At 35.0% G+C, this 22,266-nt stretch overlaps 3 protein-coding genes across 6 annotated transcripts; 2 read left to right on the plus strand and 1 right to left on the minus strand.

Moving 5' to 3' along the window:
- The first annotated feature begins 1,668 nt into the window (after nucleotides 1–1,668).
- On the plus strand, nucleotides 1,669–11,060 carry LOC101256769 (cysteine--tRNA ligase, chloroplastic/mitochondrial). 3 transcript variants are annotated; one of them, XR_011220889.1, is made up of 10 exons: nucleotides 1,694–2,186; nucleotides 2,482–2,545; nucleotides 2,666–2,827; nucleotides 3,686–3,856; nucleotides 4,829–5,110; nucleotides 5,221–5,346; nucleotides 5,917–6,120; nucleotides 7,458–8,004; nucleotides 8,738–8,839; nucleotides 10,580–11,060. XR_011220889.1 is itself a non-coding variant. In XM_004237954.5 (9 exons), the coding sequence occupies exons 1-9, from the start codon at nucleotides 1,825–1,827 to the stop codon at nucleotides 10,814–10,816; spliced, it is 1,710 nt and encodes a 569-aa protein (XP_004238002.2). In that variant the 5' UTR covers nucleotides 1,669–1,824; the 3' UTR covers nucleotides 10,817–11,060. The 3 variants fall into 3 exon arrangements, 2 of the variants coding, with proteins under 2 accessions (XP_004238002.2, XP_019069190.2); XM_004237954.5 differs by lacking the exon at nucleotides 7,458–8,004 and having other exon boundaries at nucleotides 1,669–2,186; XM_019213645.3 differs by lacking the exon at nucleotides 7,458–8,004 and having other exon boundaries at nucleotides 1,689–2,186; nucleotides 2,478–2,545.
- A 2,199-nt stretch (nucleotides 11,061–13,259) lies between these two features.
- Nucleotides 13,260–17,979, plus strand: LOC101257068 (VIN3-like protein 2). Of its 2 annotated transcripts, XM_010321914.4 has the most exons (5): nucleotides 13,347–13,465; nucleotides 13,565–13,615; nucleotides 15,044–15,671; nucleotides 16,151–16,473; nucleotides 16,891–17,979. In XM_010321914.4, the coding sequence occupies exons 2-5, from the start codon at nucleotides 13,597–13,599 to the stop codon at nucleotides 17,706–17,708; spliced, it is 1,788 nt and encodes a 595-aa protein (XP_010320216.1). In that variant the 5' UTR covers nucleotides 13,347–13,465; nucleotides 13,565–13,596; the 3' UTR covers nucleotides 17,709–17,979. The 2 variants fall into 2 exon arrangements, with proteins under 2 accessions (XP_004238003.1, XP_010320216.1); XM_004237955.5 differs by having other exon boundaries at nucleotides 13,260–13,615.
- Nucleotides 17,980–18,435: 456 nt separating this feature from the next.
- LOC101257364 (protein SICKLE) lies at nucleotides 18,436–22,264 on the minus strand. Its single transcript, XM_004237956.5, has 2 exons — nucleotides 21,186–22,264; nucleotides 18,436–19,316 (listed from the first exon to the last, which is right to left on the minus strand). The coding sequence occupies exons 1-2, from the start codon at nucleotides 21,457–21,459 to the stop codon at nucleotides 18,721–18,723; spliced, it is 870 nt and encodes a 289-aa protein (XP_004238004.2). The 5' UTR covers nucleotides 21,460–22,264; the 3' UTR covers nucleotides 18,436–18,720.
- Between the last annotated feature and the right edge of the window lie 2 nt (nucleotides 22,265–22,266).

Raw genomic sequence — 22,266 nt, forward strand, 5'->3', positions numbered from 1 at the left:
AAAATGACAACTTTGTTGTTTTTATTATTATAATAAGATATAATTTAAATAGATCTCAAACACAAGTTATTATATACCATGACATGAATCTATAAGACCATTAAACATTATTTGACGTAATTATACTTACATGAACTATATCCCATGTTCATGATTTACCTATAATTTAAAATGTACGACATTTATCAAATTTGTAAGTGTGTTTTGATTCTATAGTATAATCAGTGAAGTTTTCGTACAATTCAAAATAAAACAACAAAATTGTCCAAAAAAGGGAAAATTATTTGGATGAGTGTTTTTTAAAAAACAATTAAGAAATTTTATCGTTACTTTAATATGTATAACAATACTATGTTAAATTTGTAGTATGTATTAAACGTCAATTATGTATGAAATATATATTTACTATATCTATTTTTTTAAAAAAAAGTATTACGCTTTTTTGATAGGAAATTGACACATTATACTATAAGTGTATTAAAATGTGTACTAAATATACTATCCATCAATAAAATTTATATTATATATATGAATAATAAACTGTTATTTGTAATATATATTAAAACTGCATGATAAATCTATTAAAAGTAATCAAGTAAAAAAAAAATCATTTCTATAAGTGGTAAATATTTTTTGTTGTAACGTATTTATGTAAGTTTTTCTTAAAAAAATAATTCGTATTCTGTAAGTTATCGGAGTTATTGTTACTTTTGTTGACAATATTTTTTCATTAGAATACGACATTTGATATCAATGTATTCAAATAGGTCACACACGTTAGCAAAAGACATTTTTTGTTGTAAAAATGGCGTGAAGAAACGAGTTAAAAAGGATTATGGAAAAAATTTATCAACACGTGATATTTATATCGAATTATTGTAATTTTTATTATTATATAATTTAATGAATGAAAATATATATTAAATAGTTAAGATTAAATAAAATGAACTAATTTAAATATATAATGTGTATATATTGAATTAGTTTATATATTCAGTACGAATAAATTTTATCAAAGGATTATGTGTAATTGTGTATGTATCATCAATTTACTAATTTTCTAATTATGAGATAAATATGAAGTCTATTAAGATTTTAATAACCCTTCTATGAGATAATTGTATATTATACATACGTATTTGTGTATATGACAATAAGAGAGGAAGGAGGGAGGTGAGCGAGACTGGGAAAGGAATGAGAGAGACGAGCGAGATTGAGAGAGAGAGAGAGATGAGAGGCGACTGAGAGAGGGTAAAGAGTGGGAGAGAAGTGAATTATACATGTATATAATTATATATTATACATATGTGAAAAACGAGATTGGGAGAAGGAGGAGAGAGGCGAGCGAGAGAGGGCGTATAGTGGGAGAAAGGTGAAATGTATATGTATCTTGATTAATAATGGTATATTATACATATGTATTTGTATACTCTGTCGAATTATACATATACAAACATGACTAATTATACAAACTCGAAGTCAGTTCGCGTAATTAATATATATTGTTAGTCGTGAATGGTAATTATAACAAACTATAGATAGAATTAAATAATATAAGTTCGCTTAATCGCGTAATTTTTCTCATAAAATATGATTGTCATAAAAGTTGTAAAGTAATTAATAATTGAAGATGATTTTTGTGACGTTTTTAGTTCATTTTAATAGCATAAGGACGTAGTTTAAATTTCAAGTATAATTGAGGGATGCTTTTGGAAAATAACTGGATAGAGCAGCAACACTCGTTAAACAAAGATAAAACTATTCTGGAAGTCGCCGGCCGGCTAGTCCTCCGCCGCCCCTCCGCTTCCTCCTCCGCCGCTCTGAATGGCGGCGCTATTAAAATGCTACAAACCGTTGCTTCCCTTCCAAAGGCCTAAAATGCACATTGCCGCCGCCGCCGTCAATAGTTTCAGATACTATTCGAGAAGCAGACTTAGGGCAAGGTGCCTGAGTACAATCGGAAATTCAAAGTCAACGGTGGATATAAAAGTGGTTAACACTGAAGTAACTGAGACTGTATTGAGGAAGCAGCAACTATGGTTACACAATACAATGAGCAAACAAAAGGAACTATTTATACCAAAAGTGCCGGGAAAAGTTGGAATGTATGTGTGTGGTGTAACGGCGTATGATCTCAGCCATATCGGCCATGCTCGCGTTTATGTTTCCTTTGATGTTCTATATAGGTTATCCCTTTCCTTGTTCTACATTCTTTCATATTCCTGATTTATATTTTTTTGGGTTCAATATGATTTATAAAGTGAACGTCTAAATTAAAGTTCCAGTCTTTTTCAAAATTCAACTTTATTAATAACAATTTCAGTCGTTTGCGTGCCGCTGTGAAGTAAGTTGCTTGAAATTGGGAGATGATTAGCTTGTGCTATCTATTATTCATGGATTCGTAAATTATGTATTTGGAAACTTGGTTTGTGTAACTAATCAGATACTCCTGATTTTGTTTCTTTATGAAATGTTAGGCAGATACCTAAATTATTTGGGATATGAAGTCAAATATGTTCGCAACTTTACTGATGTTGATGACAAGGCGAGTTACTGTTTTTCTTTCAAGAGATGATATTATTCAGCTATTTTATATCTGGAAAACTCAGTAGATCATTGCTACAGCTTATATTCAGCTGACGCTGTTATTTTCAAAATTCTGTAGATTATTGCTAGAGCAAATGAGCTGGGTGAGGATCCAATCATATTGAGCAGACGCTTTTGCGAAGAATTTCACCAAGACATGGCTTATCTTCACTGTCTTCCTCCTTCAGTGGAACCTCGTGTGTCTGATCACATGCCTCAGATAATCAATATGATTCAGCAGGTTTTAACTTCATTATTGTGCTTTTTTTTTCTTCAAAATATAAGATAGAAGATGGACACAAGCAAAGCAAGAAATTAATAGACAAGAATGGCTATATTAAAGCCAAAACCTTCTATAAGAATCCAATGACAAGCACAAAATCTATAAGATAACCCTCAAGTGGATAAATCCTCAAACAAGCAATCTATTTTAGACAACCCTCAAGAGGGATGATCCCTCAAGCAAGCAATTCCATTAACATTTGTCTAGCACAAAGGCCTTAGCAACAACTCTCTCAAGAGTATCAACTGATCTTCAAACTTAAAAATAATCCGTCTCTAAATGAGCTATTCTCACCAATTATAGTCTAGGCTAACTATTACAAAAAATCCAAAAGTGGTACTCAGATAAATTGCAAAAACGCCCAAAACAGACTGTCCGTGTAGTATGCGACGTAGTTTGCGGCATCACATCTAGTTGCATCCATCTACGCAACTCCAAATTGTGAGGCCTAAAATTTTAGGCTGAATGCGACTCGAATTGCAGTTGCAATCTAACTTGCCGTCGCATGACTCGCATCAAGCTTAGCATCTCACATTGCAAGTTAGTCCTTCCTCCAAGTGGAGTCTTGTACTTCCATCTTAGTAGGTTTTTGAGTCTCAAGCCTTCATTCCAAGCTCCCTCCAAGCCTCCGAAGTAGCGACTGAAAATCTCTTGAACTCCTTTGCTAGGTTGGGTGTGCATGCATCAGTTTCTTCCTTTGTCTAGACTTGCCTTCAATTCTCTTCTGTTGATATATTCCTTTTTTCATTCCGGGCAGTGTTATTACTTGTTTCTCTACTGCAGACATTTAACCTTTTCTGCGGTCTTCTGCAACAGATTCTCGATAATGGTTGTGCTTACAGAATCAATGGTGATGTCTACTTTTCTGTAGACAAATTCCCAGAATATGGAACATTATCTGGCCGAAAATTGGAAGATAATAGGGCAGGAGAACGTGTAGCAGTAGACACAAGGAAGAAGCATCCAGCCGATTTTGCCTTGTGGAAAGTGAGTATTTGTAGTTATGCTTGTGAAGTTTCTTACTATTGGCTGTGTCATTTGTTGGATTTTATGCACATATTCATATCTTTCACATTCACTTTATCCCCATGTCAAAAGATCAAAAAAGCAAATAACAGAAAATATAGGACACCAAGAAATATGAAAAAAAGAAGGCTATTCACTGTGTATCTACCGTTTAAATTTTATTACTTTTCATGTGTGGTATGTAGTTCATCTGAACTACATTCGTTTCTGATTGATACTTATGTTTTCTTGTTATGACTTGGTTTTTGAAGTGTGTCCCAGGGATGAATTTGTTTGTTCCAAGTTGCTGCAGTGAAATGATCAACAAGCATATTTATGTTACAAAAAACTTTTGAAGAAGTCAGCTATTCACTCATCTTGTGTTTCAGGAACTTGCATCACAGAATGGATGTATTCCCCAATTCACCTGTTAAATGAAAATCTTAACCTAAATTGCTCGGATTCTTCACTTTCGGTGCTGCAACCATGTTGACATGACATGAGTGTGAGCTCCATACCTGGTTTGGTCAAGCGATTTTGGGTACTTTGACCAATATCGACGTTGAAATTCTGGACAGATTCAAGGATTTCTGTAATTAAAACAAAAGAGCTAAGGTGAAATTGAAGAAAATGGAATACATTGTATATAGAAATTTGTGTGTCACTCCTTTTCCTATTATCTCCTTCCAAAATTCTCCTCTCAATACTTTGCTCCTCAATAGAAGAAATAATCATATGAGAATTTCAATATGAAAGAGGTGCTGTTTGGCAGTTCTGCTGAATATGAAGTGGTAGAATGTCTGCCATATTTGGTTATGAACTGCTTTCCTTTGACTTCACGCATCTAGCTTTGAAGATGTGCAACTGAGTTAATTGTTGTTTGTTACCGGTGATATGGAGATTTGAGCTGTTGTTTTCTTGACCGCTGCTACTGATGTCTATTTTCTCATGCAGACTGCTAAGGCGGGAGAACCTTTCTGGGAGAGTCCCTGGGGTCCAGGAAGACCTGGATGGCATATTGAGTGCAGTGCCATGAGTGCTGCATACTTGGGATATACTTTCGACATTCATGGAGGGGGGATGGATCTCGTGTTTCCTCATCATGAAAATGAAATTGCCCAGAGCTGTGCTGCTTGTAGGGAGAGCAACATAACTTATTGGATACACAATGGATTTGTCAACATTGACTCTCAGAAAATGTCAAAGTCACTAGGGAACTTTTTCACAATTCGGCAGGTATACTGGGGAGGAAAGTTGTGTTCCATTTTCAGAATTGATATTTGTGAGGTTATTTGTATAGTTCTTTTCGGTAGCTTTTGATGTTTCTATGCATTGTTTTTCTTCAGGTGATTGATTTTTATCACCCATTGGCACTTAGGCTTTTCTTAATTGGGACACATTATAGATCTCCAATCAATTACACGATTGTACAGATTGAGAGTGCATCTGACCGCCTTTTTTACATATATCAGGTACTTTGATTCACGATCTCTAATTTATATGAAAAAATCAACAATTACCCATGATGTTCTAGAGTGTGTATAGAAGAGAATGTCATTCGTGGAGAATCATATTTTGTTGTGGATTCTCTACTTCTTGATATATTGCTTGTGTACAGTAGATTTCTCAATTAATAGAATTTTTTTATACCTTATTCTAAGAAATAATGCTTCTTCCTCCTTCTATTTCAATTTGCTTATGTCAATATTGCTGTCTGGTATGGTGAAGAAGTCATAAAGAGAGATTAGGAATAAATTTGTTATTGTGGATTGTCTTCTAGCTTAGTATATAATTCTGGGTGTAAATGTAAGTCATCTCAGTATTTATACATAGCTCAAGAACTCCCTCTTAAGAAAAAAGCACTCCTCTGTCCAAATTAGTCTTTAATTTTTATTCAAATGCCTAATTTCCTGTAGCAAACAAAAATTTATTTTTTGAATGATCCAAAAGAAGTTATTCCTCTAACTTCGGTGTTTGTTTACGAGTTTGTCCTTTAGATCAGATAAAGCAGATATTAACCTGAGTGTTGTCTTTGGTAATAGGCATTATATGATTGTCAAATTCTTTCCACCCAGCATGATGAGGCAAGTCTGAAGGATTCTATTCCTGCAGAAACTGCTAATTGTATAAATAAATTCCAAGATGAAGTTTTATCTTCAATATCAGATGATCTTCACACTCCTGTTGCACTGGCAGCAATGTCGGATCCATTGAAGTTGATCAATGATCTCTTGCATACACGGAAGGTACTTTTGTTTCAACTAAGTACAAATCAGCATCCTGTTTCCTGTCAATACACACTCAAAGATATTTTTACTTCAATTGAAATGCCAATCAGTACTCTTTCTTGCTGAAAATTTTAAAACAGTCAACAGGTAGTGTAACAAATCTTTGTTTTCACTGTCATTCTTTAATGTGGGAAAAGTATTAGTTTAATAATTTTACTATTTTCTTTGTAAGGTAATCTCAATCAAAGAAGTGACTATTTATATATATAGTCACTTCACTCACATAATTATTTTGGGAAGTGAACAAAATTTTTGGGAGATCGGGCATATTAGCATACGACCTAGTATAAGTTAATTATATTCTTGTGGTTCCAAAGCAAGATCTTGATTACTTTCTTAGTTGATTGTATTAGGTGTAATTTTCTGTTGTAAAGGACTTCAGAGTCTGGGTAGAATCGTTGAAGAAGTTAGGAGAAAGAGCCAACAATTGGGTGAATTATTGAGGGTAGAGGTAGGGGCTGGTGGGAAAAGTTCCACAGGTGTACAGGGTGGTTGTAACCTTAAATTGCTCGAGTTTAAGATATTCCGTGAAATCCTAAGAGAGATTTCATCTTCTTGCATAATTACTCAAAGAACCTGATTTTTTGGGACAGTAGATTGTAGTCAAAATAACGAGTTGCAGTCAGAGGCTTAATTTGGTCAATAGCTTTACATCTCAGCGACAATGGTTAGATACACACTTTCTAACAAAGAAGATTTATTGATGAGAGGAAGCATTACAAGTTGAGGACCTGAGGTCCCTGGTTCAGTTTTTTTGGTTGACTGGAAAACTACTTTGGTGCCCTTAGGCCTTAGAAATCGATTTTTTCTTCCTTCCAGGTTCCGTGTTTCAGCACAAAAGAAAATTAAATGCCCAGCCCAATTTTCTCAAAAGTCTTCGTATGTTTCATTTCTTTTGCCTCCTGATATCTGTAAGACACATTTAGCTTGCACCATTTAGTGCAATCTTGTGCTAGTCATGTTTTATTTGTTCCTAAGGTGGTCTGGAGATTATACATAAAATGACTAAGATACTAAAAGGCTTGTGCATCATAAAGGTTATCCTGTTTCTTCATTTGTGTGGTATTCATTTCACTGTTTCCCATGGAAGAATTCTTGATTTGATGTCTTGCTGTGGTTGATTTCACAAGTGTCGTAGCAGTCTTAGGACCTGTTCATTAGATGAGTTGTTAGTCAATTTAAATAATGTGCCTATTTCTAGGTCGTTAGCTTTGGGTTTCTTGTTATTCTATTATACTTTACCAAAACCATGCTCTACCACTACAAATCAAACTAACAGAAGTATTTATTCACAGGGAATAGGGAATAAGATACTGAGAAAAACAGAGCAACTGCAGATATACGAAGTCTCAAAATATTTGACATTGCCCTACTTAGGAAATTACCACATGAATCATTGATTTTTCTTATCATTCTGTAATCAAGAATGCTGTGGAAAAAAGTTGAAACACGGGTGGTAAAAAAATCCAAATGAATAGGCAAAGATTGCAGAATGGATCATATTCTGGTACCCAGTTTTTGGTTTGAAAATGAAGCCTAATCTGACAAGCCCAAAACCGAAAAGTCGAACTGATCTTGGAAAGACGAACTAAACCAAAATTACTATGCTTCATTTCAGTTAGCAAAATCATCAAACTGTTAACTGATAAACCGAACTCAAATTTGTCTCTTTCAGATCTTTACTGATTCTGGTGTTTGACATTTTTGGAAAGAACTATAGTGAATTTCAGTGTTGTCAAACGCACACTTAAAGCACACTTAAGACCTAAAGTGAGGCTCAAAACGTTTTTAGCACTTCGCCTCGCTTAATGTGCGCTTCAGTGTCGTCATCAAGGTTCTAAGGTATACTTTTCCTTGCCAATGAGCCTCTTCAAAAGAGGCGGCACTAAACAATTGATATTTCACTTTATCATACTCCTTGTGTTTACAAAAGAATGACCTCCTTTCCTTTTTAGTCTGTTTATAAAAACTGACCTCTTTCTTTTTCTTTGGGTAACATTTTGATTTCAGCTTTCCACGTGGCATGTTTAAGGCTACAAGATTAAAGGGCAATTTTGTACTTTAGGACCACAAGATTCAAAAGTCTTTCTTTATTTTCTTAAACTCTGTGCCAAGTCAAAATAGATCATTCTTTGATAAACGGAGGGAGTAGTTTTTTTCAATTTCTTTGTTAAGATATTTGCCATTCATGCTTATGACTATTAGTCTTGGACTTAAAACTTATATATTTGTATTTTTTCTCCCGTTACACCTTTTCAATTAAAACACACTTTATTTGCGCTTTGCACTTAAAGCCAACGAGCGTTAGGGTTTTATTGCGCTTTTTGCTTTTGATAACACTGGCTGAGTTTTAAGGTATGATTCTTTAGAAATATTGTATATCTTAATCAAGGTAAAAGTGAGGAGATCTTCCACTCCAGTAACTCATGATAGGTATGATTCAGATTATGTTACCATTTCCAGACAATGGAAGGAATCATTTTTTCATTTTGCTCTTTGGTTCTCTTCTTATTTCCTAGATACATAAAACTTTGGGAAAAGGTTCCCTTGATAATTGTGTTTGGCTTTCCTGCAGGGTAAAAAGCAAGCATTGCGGATGGAGTCAATTGCAGCATTAGAGAATGCTATAAGGAATGTTCTAGCAATTCTGGGGCTTGTGCCAGCCAGTTACGCAGAGGTGCAAATCTTTTTTTGCGTCTGGTTTCAAGCATTGCATTTTGTATATGCTGTTACTTTGTCCAGAGAAATTGATGGTCCTAGTGGTGCCTATAGTGCGTACTATTTTCAGATGATGTTTTGTTGAGTAATAAAATTAATGAAAGAGTCAACTAGAAGTTGAAATTGTGATCAGAGTAAAGTAAGAAGGCAATATGAATAGTGAGATAACACCCCACAAAAGAATTGAAGATCAAGTAAAATTAGTCTGGATTGTGGGTCTGACTGTGCACAATCTAGACATCTAAGATTCTAGGCCAAGCAGCACATGAGAATTGTATTCAAAATGAATATCTAGCACAAATCTAAAATAGATGAAGTAGAGGAGCTCTATGAAGGGCTATGTGATATGGTCTGATGGAGGAGTACCGAACAAGGTGAAGGCAACTTCTATAGAATGGCTGTGAGATCAACAATATTATATGGGAGGTGGAGGTGGGTGGGTGGGTGAGGGGGTATGATGGTGCGGTATATGAATTGAGGGGGGTAGGTGAGTTATTTATATTTTATAATAGATAATGTTTGTTGATCCATATTTGACCCACTTTTAAATGATTGGATACCCAACCCAGTTAAAATGGGCCGAGTCGAGCGGATAACCACAAATTTTATCCATTTTGCCATCCCAATTCAAGGTAATGGAGAGACTGATGATATTTTCACAGACTGTATTGATGCAGAATGGGAAAATGGAGGCTTGTCTTTGGGGTCTTATGTGATAAAATTGTATTGGTTGATGTTTAAATGTAGGTTCTACATAGTGGTGGTTGCAAATCTCACGTTCAGAAGTTGGAAGTTGCAGTGAGAATGTGGACATACTAGGAGAGATAACATTAGAAATGAGGATATCTAGGTCAAGGTAGGAGTGGCTTCGGTAGAAGTCAAGATGCGGAAAGCGAGAATATGAACATTCGGGCATTTGAAGAGCAAATGTTTGGATGCCCCAGTTCAGAGGTTGTGAGACGCTGGCTATGGAAGGATTAAGGAGAGGTAGAGGTAGACCGAAAAGTATTGGGGAGAGGTGATTAGATAGGACATGCCACAGTTTAGCTTACCAAGGACATGGCCTTAGATGAGAGGCTGAGGAGGACACAAATTAGGGTAGAGGGCTTGTAGGTAGCAGCACGTGTCTTGTTTTCCGTCCATACTAGTAGTTGTAGTATTGTTCCTGGAGTTTGTGGTCCTTGGTTCTTTGTTATTATCTGTTGTCTTGTCCTTTGACTTTCATATTATGTTGTGTTAGTATTTTCCAGTTACTATCTATTATTTCTTGTACTTTTGTTACTTCATTTTTTGAGCCGGAGGTCTACCGAAAACAACATGTCTCTCCTTGTGTGATTACATTGGGTATGTTGTTGTATACACTGAAGTGTCTGTAACAGGTCCTTAATTTCATGTTTGAAGCAACACTTTTTTCACCTTGAGGAGTTGTTGCGAACTTGTTCAAATATCAGGTGGCTTCCAGCTCTGCTGCTAGAATTTATGCATTTAGTCCGTCACAAAGATATGAACTTATATGTCATTTTCTAGATTGCATCAACATTCCCTGCATCAAAACAATTAGAAAAAAGAAAAACATTTTCCTGCATCCTATCCTTGTACGTGTGCCTCGTGCCAATCAAGCGTTTCATCCTTTTGTAGCTTCTGGATGATAATCATAGCACGAAATCTCACAGTTTAGCAATGCTTTTGGTCTATTTAGGCTTTAAATGAATTGAGGGAGAAAGCTTTGAAGCGTGCAAAGTTGACTGACGATCAAGTTCACCAAAAAATCGTGGAGAGGGATACAGCACGTAAAAATAAAGATTATGATAGATCGGATGTAATTCGAAAAGATTTGGCTGCTGTAGGTATTGCCTTGATGGATAGCCCTGAAGGCACTACATGGAGACCAGCTTTTCCTCTTGCATTGGAAGAAGAGCAGGTTACAGCTCCTTGAAATTTGTCACATATTTGCAATAACCTGCCATGTTGTGCATATCAATTTTGCAAAATGATGTATGTTTAGTCCCATTCTTAAGTAAGAAAAGGTTTGGTTGTAACATCATAGAGAAGCAAAGTAAATTTTGTAGAGTTGCAATGCAAAACAGGAAGGCCTTTATTTGTATGCAACAGACATCTCTTTCTCATTGATACTTAAACTATAGATATATGAGATGTATCAAAATGATCGTGTTCTTAAACATGCCATGATAAACAAGTTGAAACGGAGTGAGTTTTTAGTATAGTGTAAACAGGTACTTCCCTCTGTCACATATTATGTTATAGGTACCCCAAAATATAACACTAAAGATTTTGAAAATTAGTCTAAAAGAAATTGTGTGACTATAGTCTATAAGTGATCTCATTAAACTTAAAAATGGAAAAAGCTAAAGATAAATTTGTTTGTAAATATAGAAAAATCTGGCCATCTTTTCCTTATTAGTCCCTTTTTTTGTATTGGAAATAATTTGACTCTAAACCCTTTGTAAATGTTTCTCAAATCTGTTGAACTATGTCAAATAAATTGGAGTGTCATTTTCTCGGACAAATTAAAAAAGAAAAGTGTATTACATAAATTGAGTTTCGTGAAGGTTGCTAAATCATTCTTTTGTATGATACGAAGAAATTAGATTTTCCTGCGTATTATCTATGTTGTTTTTACTTATATGATACAAACTGTAATAATTTTTTTTTTGAAAAGGAAAAGACTCAAATATGTCATTGAACTTTTAGAAAAGATTTATTTATGTCATCCTTTAAAAGTTTGGTTCACTTATGCCATTCTTGTTAAATAAAAGGCTCATTCATGCTATTTTTTTAACTTAGATTTTTCAAAATTCATTTTTTACACACCAAACAAGGTTTAACACTTTTTTTTTGGTGTTTCTGGATCAAATGTATACTTTTTGCTTGTTTGTTTTTAAAAAACACAAAGAACACATAAAGAATTTAAACATTTCTTTTCAACACGTCAATTCTTTATGAAATTATCTCAAATTTCGGCTACATCATTAATTTCTTCTTTAAAAAAAAGCTAAAATTCTAACATCGTTCATAAAATTCACCCATATTTAAAAAAATTTATTCCAAAAAATGAAAATCAATCTCAAAATTTCAAAATTTTCTTTGATTCTTATTTTTGTAGTTCTTTTACATTAGATCTTTGTTGATTAGTGTTTTTGAGTTTAAGTTCAAAATTTCAAATGATTTGAAGTTGTGGAGAATCTACCATTAAAGCATGTTGAAGTTTTGAAACTTTGAAGAAATCTTAATTGGGTCTTGTTGAGTTAGGTTGAATTCGAGCTCAAAAGAAATTGAGTTTTGGTATCTAACTTGGAGCGAAACTGCCCTTGAAATTTGAGGCGATTCTTGAAGAAATTTAGTTTTGATATCCTTGAAGTGTTGTTGCGATACTAAACTCTCTGACTTTAGGGAGGTAATAGGTCCTCATGAAAGTTTAGTATCGCAACAATAAATTCGATCAAAAGTGAGCTATTTTTCAAACGCTTATCCCTTGTTTTTACTTGTTGCTATTATCTTTTATTTTATTATTTTCTAAGTCGAAGATTTATTAAAAATAATCTCCTATATTATGTTTTCTATAAGTTCCACATGTAAGATTTACATTTGAATTGTTGTTGTACCTCAACCACTTTTAATTATTTCGATGTACAACTTTAAAAAATTGATTAAAATATAAATAAATAAACTAGTCATTAAATTTTTTTAAACACTCAAATTATATTTATTTTAGATGAACACTTAACTCCATGATTAAGTGTCCATATTATATTCTCTTATTTCAATTTTTAATTATATTTTTTCATGCGTTCCTAAGGATCTATTAGGTAGTTAACTCTATAAAACGTCTTATATAACTATAATACATCGATATCAATTAAAATAACTAATATTTTACAACATATTAAGATTAATGCTTATAAATAAAGAATGTGACATTTAAGTTAATTTTATCACGAACACTTGAAAATACGTTTTATTTTTTTCTTTTTAAAAGTTGAATCGAAAGTACTCTCTCATTTTCAATTTGTTAATCCGTTTAAAAACTCTTTACTTCTAAAATCTGACCTGACATGTTAAACACGACGATATTTTAATACATTCTACATATCTTTAATTTAAAATTACCAAAATACAAAACGTACTTCACTTTTAGAAACTCCATATCAAATCAAAGCATGGAAAATAACTAAGACGAAAAAAAATATTAGTATCTAGTAAGAATGATTTATCACATGTTCAAACGCTCAATCACGGAAAAGTGAAGGCCATTTCCTTTTTGTTTGTTTATAGGGTTAAAATAAAAAAAAAATAGCATGCGGGTCCCTTATTAATCTCTCATTCGCTTTCACATTCTGAAAATCACCTCCATAATCTGACATCCATGGCTACAACATATACTATAATAATAATAATAATAATAATTTTTTTCTCTTTTTCCTATCCAACTTTTTAATGCTTACCCTTCACTCTTTACCCCACTACCCCAACCCACAACTTGCCTCTTTCACGCACACACACACACACAGAAGAAAAGTAGTAAACAATGTTGTTCTTGTTTTGAGATTTTCTTGATCTCATAAAGGTGGAGTCTTTTTACCTGCATTGTTGTATTTTGGGTTAGTTTGTGAGTTTTTACTAAGTGGGGTTTGGTTATTTTGTTTGATTTGTATGAATGAGAAAGGAATAGGGCAGTGGAAATTTTTTTCTTCAGCTATGGAGTCTGCATTATCAGGTATTAAGGGTTTATTTTGTTTTTTTTTAAATTTTTTTATGGGGTTGTTGTATTTACTGTGTAGAGCTGATGAGTGATGATGGGTGATGGGCATGTCTAATGTTTTATTGGTGGTGGGTTTTGTCTCTTTCCTTTGGGTGTTTTTTTTTTTATAAAAAAATAAAAAGTTGGACTTGGTATACTCTTGTTAGTTTTGTTTATTATATGATTTAGTTTCTTAAAGTTTTGTACTTGACAATGTAAGTTGAGTTTAGACTATATTTGTGTCAGCTTTGATTTCTCTACTTGTTTTATAAGCAGCTAGGAAAGATGGAATCCTATCTCTGTTTTAAGTAACAACAACATCAACATATCCGTTACACAAGTGAGGTTTGGAGAGGGTAAAGCGTACACATACCTTCTCTGTGTGTTTTATGCTTAAAGTGCAGTCATTATTCTTATTTCTGATGCAATAGAAGCTTGAGCATACACAGGCTGACTATAGACTATAGAGTATGCAAGTGATATAAGGATGTGGCAGTTTCGATATGGTGGAGAACTGGCAGCAACCACATATAGAAGGATGCAATATTATGTCGATAAGCTAATGGTTTTGTTGGTTCTTTTAGCACGTTATACAACAAATCAAATTAGAAAAAGAAAGAATGAATCTAATGAGGTGTTGATTTGATCACATTAACAACATTTCATCCTTGGTGAAAGGAGTAGAGAACTAGAGAGAACCCAATTAACTTGATCACCTATGAGCGATAAAGATTATCAAATAGGGAAAATTTCTCTTGAATGGTGTTAGCTAGGGTACATTAGCTATTGGACTTGTGGACATAGGATATCACACAGCTAACTTTTGTCTTAAGAGCTTTTTTTTTTTCAATAACAACTTCTGGCTTGGCATTGTGGAACTGGGGAGTTTGGTAGTTTCTTCCTTTAAATTGTTAATATCATAATTGTATTATGTAATCACGTGGAGAGAGGGGTAATGGTGCAGCTTGCTAGCACATAGGTATCACAGCTTCTGAGTTATTTTTAATTGACGAGTTTGACCTATCTCGCTTCAATCAACAGTTTGGCGTTGAGGTGTAGTTGATTGATTTATACACTTGTAAAGATACAACTAGCTAACTCATAAATATAAATCTTCATAAGTTGTGAATTGTGATTGGAACAATTTTCACCGTGACATCTGTTAATTTGACCTGATAAATCTTGAGTGGCTTTGACTACCAAAATCTTTATAGAAGTCACCCCTTTATATTCTAGATCGGTATAGTGTTGCTTTTTCACTGTTCTGTTTCACTGTACTTGGGATATCTCAGTGTGCTAAAACACATGATAGTTCTAGTAACAATCAAGAGGGTAGGTACAGGTATTTGAAGTTGAATTGTGATGCTCAAATTTGATTAAATTAATACTGAGGTCTCTTTTCAGGTCTCGTTCTCGATCCCTATAAATTTAGCCAATTGAGTATGGAAGATAGAAGGCAATTAGTACATGAAATTTCCCAATGCCCTGAAGATGCGCCGAAGATCTTGAGCTCGCTGACCAGAAAAGAACTACTAGAGATTATATGTGCTGAGATGGGCGAAGAGAGAAAATACTCTGGCTACACAAAATTCAAAATGATAGATCACCTTCTAAAGCTGGTTTCCTGTAAGTCTAACACAGATACTGGCCCTACCTTCAAAAGGCAGCGGACGCAAGAATATCAATGTCAACCTTCGGTTCAGAATGATGAAGTTAATCGGGAGATGGGAAGCAAAACCCAGGTCCTACTCTGTCATAATCTGGTATGTAGAGCTTCTCTTGAAAGAGATGATGTTTTCTGCAAACGATGTTCTTGCTGCATTTGTCATCAGTACGATGATAATAAAGACCCTAGCTTGTGGTTAACCTGTGATTCTGATTCTCAAGATGAAACTAAACCATGTGGATTGTCATGCCATCTAAAATGTGCACTTGAGCATGAACAATCAGGCATATTGAAGAATTGCATCAATCCAAAATTGGATGGAGATTTCTATTGTGTTTCTTGTGGAAAAATTAATGGGATAATGAGGTATTTAACTCTTCCTTTAACCCGTTACATATGTGTATTTAGCAGAAAGGCAGATCCAGGAATGTGGATTGTAAATGGTAGTTCATTTTTCTTTACCATGTTTTGCTCCAACAGTGATTTTCTTGCTACCACTGATTCCTCATCTTCATGCTCTTTTCCTTTTGGAAATGTGTGCCTGTCTGTATTAGGAAGTAATGGACCTTATATAACATCCTCGTTAACACAGAAGATATATAAAAAAACTGTGGAATGGTCTGTAGTTTCTGCTAATGGCTATATTTTTGCCCAAAAAAAGTCTGATAGGGAACGTTCGCGTGTGTTCACATCAGCAGAGGAAAATGTCAATTTTAATTTATTTATTTTGCTTTCAATGCGTATCTTTTTAGCAATCCAGACAAATTTAATGGCAATTTTGTTTTTGAATTCGATGGTTTATCTCACACACAAAAGAAAAACTAACCTGATATGAATTGTTTTAGAACCTTGAGAAAACAATTGATGACAGCAAAGGAGGCGAGAAGAGTTGATGTGCTGTGTTTAAGAATCTCTCTGAGCCATAAAATTCTAGAGAAAACTGAGAAATACAAAGGACTGCTGAAAGTTGTTGAATTGGCTGCTGAGATGCTGAAGAATGAAATAGGGCCTCTTGCACAGGCATCAGAGAAAATGGATCGCAGGATAGTGAACAGGCTTTCTTGCGGTACTGCTGTTCAGAATCTTTGTGGCTCTGCAGTGGGCACTTTTGATTCCATGTTTCAGAATCAATTCTCTAGTCATACGAAAATGGAAGAGACTCCGATGTGTGAGTATTCTTAGGCAATTTATTTGAATATCTGCAAGTCAATAGCTCTACTACTGTTTACTTCTGGAAAAACAGACCTGGAAGGAAACAAGTTACGATAGTTAAATGTTTGACAAGGAAGTCTCGCATTTATCATTGCAATAGTGTCTTCTTTGTTCAAGTTTAAACTTCGACTTTCATATTGTGGGATATTTATAGAGTTCTATGAAATATTACCGAAGCTTTTGCAAGAAGTTCCAGCCACACAATTAAAGATGGATTTCTATTTTCATGAGAATCTGGAAGCATGCAAGCCTAACTGATATGTTATCGTTGTCTTCTTCATCTTTCTATTCTGCTTACATTACTTATTCTGCATAGGACTATATCTGTGCACTACTGATTTCACCTTTTGCTTTTATTGAACACTCTTGACAGCTTGCCGGATACATCTTGAGGAGCAATCTCCATCTAAAGTAACGATTGTCTTCGAATATGATGATTGTGTGCTGAAAGAACTTATGGGCTTCAAATTGTGGTACCGGAAGTCCACAACAAACAAATATCCTGATGAGGCAACTTTTATTGCACTAAGCCCTGTGAAGAAATTTAAGCTGGATGGTCTTGATCCTTTGACACAGTACTTCTGCAAGGTTTCTTTCTTCAACAAGGCAGCGACTTTGGGGGTTCAGGAGGTGAATTGGGTAACACCTCCTGTACAGACAAGCTACAAGTCAGGTTCAGATAATGCCACTATAGATACTACACTGATGCATGCTGAGTCAATGAGTTCTACTGACCACAAACTAACAACTTATGATCCAAAACCATGCTCCCTGAATGACATTGAAAGCCAAGCTAATGCATCTCCTGTATCCCCTCTTCCCAAGATGCACATTCCTTTAGCTAGTCCACTTTCAAGTGCACCTGCCACACCTTGTCAAACTAATGGATCAAAGGAAGTGCAATTGCGTGGCATTGGACAAGTGAAGGTAAGTGATTATGAGTACTCTGTAGGGATCATCAAGAAGTTGGAACACGAAGGGCTTATAGAAACAGATTTCAGAGTGAAGTTCTTGACTTGGTTTAGCTTGAAAGCCACGACACAAGAAAGAAAGGTTGTTCGAGTCTTTATAGACACCTTTGTCGATGACCATTCAAGTTTGGCAGAACAACTCATGGACACATTCATGGATGAGATATGCATGGAGCAGAAAGTCGACCTACATGCAATCTACAGTAAATTCTGGCATTAAACAAACATCTACTTTCTGAAATTAGCTAGGGGATAAACTTTGCACAGTTGATGTGATGCTACTAACCAATCTTTGACAACTTATGCTCTCTGAAAATTATTCTTGTGAATCATAGCTGTTATCTCTAGAGATAAAAGAGAGGTGTCTGTTTTGTGCATGAAACTCAATCTTGAAGTAAACCTGTTATTTGAACAGGATTTGATGTTGTTGGAGATAACATTTCCAGAAAGATGGGAAACCTTTTTCATGAACCAAATGTTTTTGGATACAAGTAATTAGGGGAGAAATGTAATCAGTTTATCAAAAGAAAAAAAGAAAAGAACTAGGGAAGAAATATTTAGATTTTATTTTTGATCCAAATATGACCATGATGAAGGAGACAGAAAAAATCTGTCTGTTGCTGAAGTTATTTTTTTCATGAATATGTTTCTATTGTAAAAATAGATATTTTCTGGATGTTTGGTTACTGAAAATGCTCTCACAAGCCCTTTTCCTTAAAACTATATTTAACTTGGACCATTATTACTTGCTCCAAACTAATATTTAGACATTATTATTAATCTCTAGAACTAAAAGATTCTTCAAAACACTACCAGATTTGCTAGCATTGTTACTTACTAGTTAATATATATACTTTTTCAAAAAATATTTCACCTCACCAAACACCATTTTTCGAAAAATGTTCTCTATAAAAAGTAACTTCCACGTACCAAAGACAAACATAACCTTCTTCCAATATCAATGTAATTTCTTTAGTAAATGAAACAGGAACCAATATCTGTACTCTGAGTTCACAGTTCCAAAAGAAATCAAACCTGAGTGCATAAAATCTGTTTCACTCCAAGGATATCAAGAGCTAGTCAATATTGACATGGATTGAAACTTATTAGGCGTCGATGATAGCTTAAAATGAGCAGGAAACTGTAAAGATTTGGTTTGGACTATAGCTCAACTTACAATTTGCGGAAACTAAAGGAGTAAATGACATAAAAATAACTAAAAAGTTCAAGCATCAAAAGCTTTGTGTGTTAGATTCATTATTCACAGAGTCTTCACCAGCTGCTTCATTGAAAGCGGCAGCCAGATATTCAGCGAGGCATTTCTGGGGAGTAGATTTTGTTGGAGTCTCTCCAAGTTTAGCTCTTTTTGCGCTGATGGAGTTGGGAAGCCGGGATTTCAGACAGTCCTGTGTATCGCCACGTGGCTTCCATATAACCGGCTTCAATGCTTTCCATGGGTCTTCCATCATTGACTCATTATAGTAGAATTTGAATCTACCCTTGCCTCCTCTTGAACCTTGGTAAGCCTTGCTTCTGAATCCTGAACCTTGGTAGGGGCTACCTTGCCCATATTGGCTACCAGCTCCACTAACTTGAGGAGAACCATGGCCGGAAATACCACCAATTTGCGGTGAATTAGGCAAAGAGTAGTTGTTAGGTGTGCCAAGAGAGCTACCCAACGTGGAGTCCCCCTGTGGCATGCAAAAGGGATTAGTATTCCTACGGATTCCAAGAGGAATGGCATTGACTCCTCGTGGCCAATATGTTCTTTGAGCCGAGTTATAGTTGCCTTGAGCATGATAAGCAAAAGAGCCAGCATTCATAGGTCCTGAAAAAAAAAAGATTAGACAAGGGTAAATATATGAAAAGAATATTATTGAATTGTTGTTGTGTCTACATTATTACATTGAGATACTATTTATAGACACTAGAATACATTGCTAACCGATGCTATTTATGCCACAAGCACACAGAAAGTGTCAACCACTTGCTTCTGCACTGCCCAGCTGCCTCACATCTATGGAATATGTTTTGTTGTTTTTTTGGCCTTTCTTGGGTCATGCCTTTCACTGTTAGGTATGCTCTTGAAAGTTGGAATTCACGGGATGTTAACAAACCACCAAGAGTACGTCGATGATGATCCTTGGTGTTATCTTCTGGTGTTTATGGACAGAGAGGAAGAAAAGATGTTTTGACGGAATTTCAATTTCTAGAGATCTCTGGCGAGGCAAATGTCTAGTTAGCCTTTTTAGTTGGTCCAAACTGACCCCTGTAAATAATGTAGAACTCTTCTCGGATTTTGTTAGCTGTATAGCTTAGGAAGAGGCTACAGATCTTTTTTTTGTGAGCTTAAACGATCTATCCTTGTAAAGCTTGCATCTTCTTGATGCCTTGAAATGAATCTACTTCACCAAAAAAAAGAAAAAATATATTGACATATAAGAATGTCGCTTTATATTATTTTGAATTTGATAGAGCATCTTCATAGCCATCATATTTTTAAATTATTAGTTTAACATATCTCCAGGAACTCCAGTGTAACAATTCATACAAACTTTCTTCTTTTATCCTTGGAGATCAAGCTTGGTTTGCTTTGGTGTAGAGGGAATAACAGATAGGAGAATAAGTAGTGAGACATATAGATAAATTAAATAGCTGTACAGTCCATACACTCAGGTTTGCCTACAGTTACTTTGCAGCATAGAATCTAAATTGGCATCTCAGCCATCATCAGAGACAGGTATTTTTATCAAGACACTCCACTACTTGCCCAACATACTGTAGCAGCTTATGGATAATTTATCGTCTTATTACCACATGGGTTGTATGCAAAAAAAGAAAAGATTGATTTTCATAGTCAATACATTTGTTTATTTTTTGGCAAATCAGTCTTTTTCTTCCAAAAATGATACTCGGACTTTTGACAAATCTCCCTTTAGAAAACCAGAATTGGTTTTCCTTCCTTGATACCTAACATAATGCATGAAAGGATCTCTATGACTCTCATTATTTCAACTATACAAAGAACCAAATTTCAGATGAGACTCAACAATAACAAACCCAGTCTACTCCCACAGGTGGGGTCTGGGAGGGTAGAGTGTACGTAGACCTTACCCTTGCCTAGTCATATCCTACCTAATCACCGCACCCAATACTTCTTAGGCCTATCTCTAACCCTTCTCAAGCCCACAAAGAACAATATCTCACACCTCCTAACTGGGGCATCTGCACCTCTCCTTTACACCCGCCTCAACCATCTCAGCCTCACTTCCCACATCTTATAAAGACCCGACCTTGAGTCTTTGGGATCTTGAAAAGGCATTGCACTTTACACTTACAAACTGGTAAAAACTTAACTCAAAGATGTGGATTTTCTCCATGGCTTTAGAATAACAAGAAAACCAACTACACATCAACTCCAAACTAGTTGGCATCGGTATATGAATCCTTAACATACATTTCGCTCCATCAGGCCAGTTTCATTCCAATACTTTCTCTCAATGGCTCTACATTAACATAAATCTCTTTTAAGTTCAGCAAGATAAACTGCCCCTTAAGCACCCAGTACTTACACAAGAAATACAGGAATCCACAAAGTAATGCATATAACACCAAACATTATGAATAACTTCAGCAGAAGTGCAGCCATATAAAGGGATAAAAGAAACATAAACTTCAAGAAAGAACATGTAATTACTTGGAGGTGTGTTACATGGTTGTGAAACCTGAGGACTGAGATTGTTCATTTTGTTGTTGGCAGAAAAAGCTGCCATGGGGTCAGTGTAGTAGTCAAATCTAGGCCTTGGCTCATCCTTCCTGGAGGAAGCTGAAGGAGTTTCTATCAATGGATTGGTAAGGCCATGATCAAGGGGTTCTCCAATAGAATTTTGTTCTTCATTGTTATCTCCAGCCTCTGCAGCTTGCTCTCGGATTGCTTTCAGCCTCTCCTTTCTCTTTTCTGATTCCTCCATTCTTTACATCTGAGTTCTTAACAAGAATCCAATCCAACCTATCACTAAACAAAAATTCCCAAAAACTTAAACTTTTAGCCAAATAGGGACTAGTGGGTGTGTGAATATGGCAATGCAGATCTATATGTATACACAGATAAAAAGATTCAATATGAACTATACCTAACCAAAAACACAAAAGTTCCCAAAAAAGATCCAATTTTTAGCCAAACAGCGCTAGTGGATATGTGAATATGAACATGTATATGTATACACAGATAAAAAAAAATTAAATCAACCTGAACTATTCCTTTAACCAAAACTACAAAATGATAATCCCAAAAGCTCCAACCTTTAGCCAAATAGGGCTAGTGGGTGTGTAAATATGATCATTCTATATGTATACACAGATAAAAAGATTCACTATGACTATTCTTTAACCAAAAAAACAAAAAATCCCAAAAGAAAAAAAATCAAACTTTTAGCCAAATAGGGATTGTGGGTGTGTATTATGCACATGAATATGAATCCCAGATGAAAAAAAAATTCAATTTTTAACCAAATAAGGCAAGTGGGTGTGTGAATATGCACATCTATATGAATACCCAGATGAAAAAAAGTTCAATTTTTAACCAAAGTATATTTGGGGGTTTTAGGGTTGGAGGGTGTGCTTGAATGTTGCTGGAAATTTGAAGGTTAAAGTGGAAGATGAGGAGAAAATATTTCAAGTTCCTAGAATCCAATGGGTTTTATATTTGCTCATTCAATTTCCACTTTTACCCTTTAAGATGATGAGAATAACATTTCTGTTCCCTTGTTCCTTCCAGG

Source organism: Solanum lycopersicum, chromosome 4, assembly GCF_036512215.1.
Source record: "Solanum lycopersicum chromosome 4, SLM_r2.1".
NCBI classification, from domain to species: Eukaryota; Viridiplantae; Streptophyta; class Magnoliopsida; order Solanales; family Solanaceae; genus Solanum; species Solanum lycopersicum.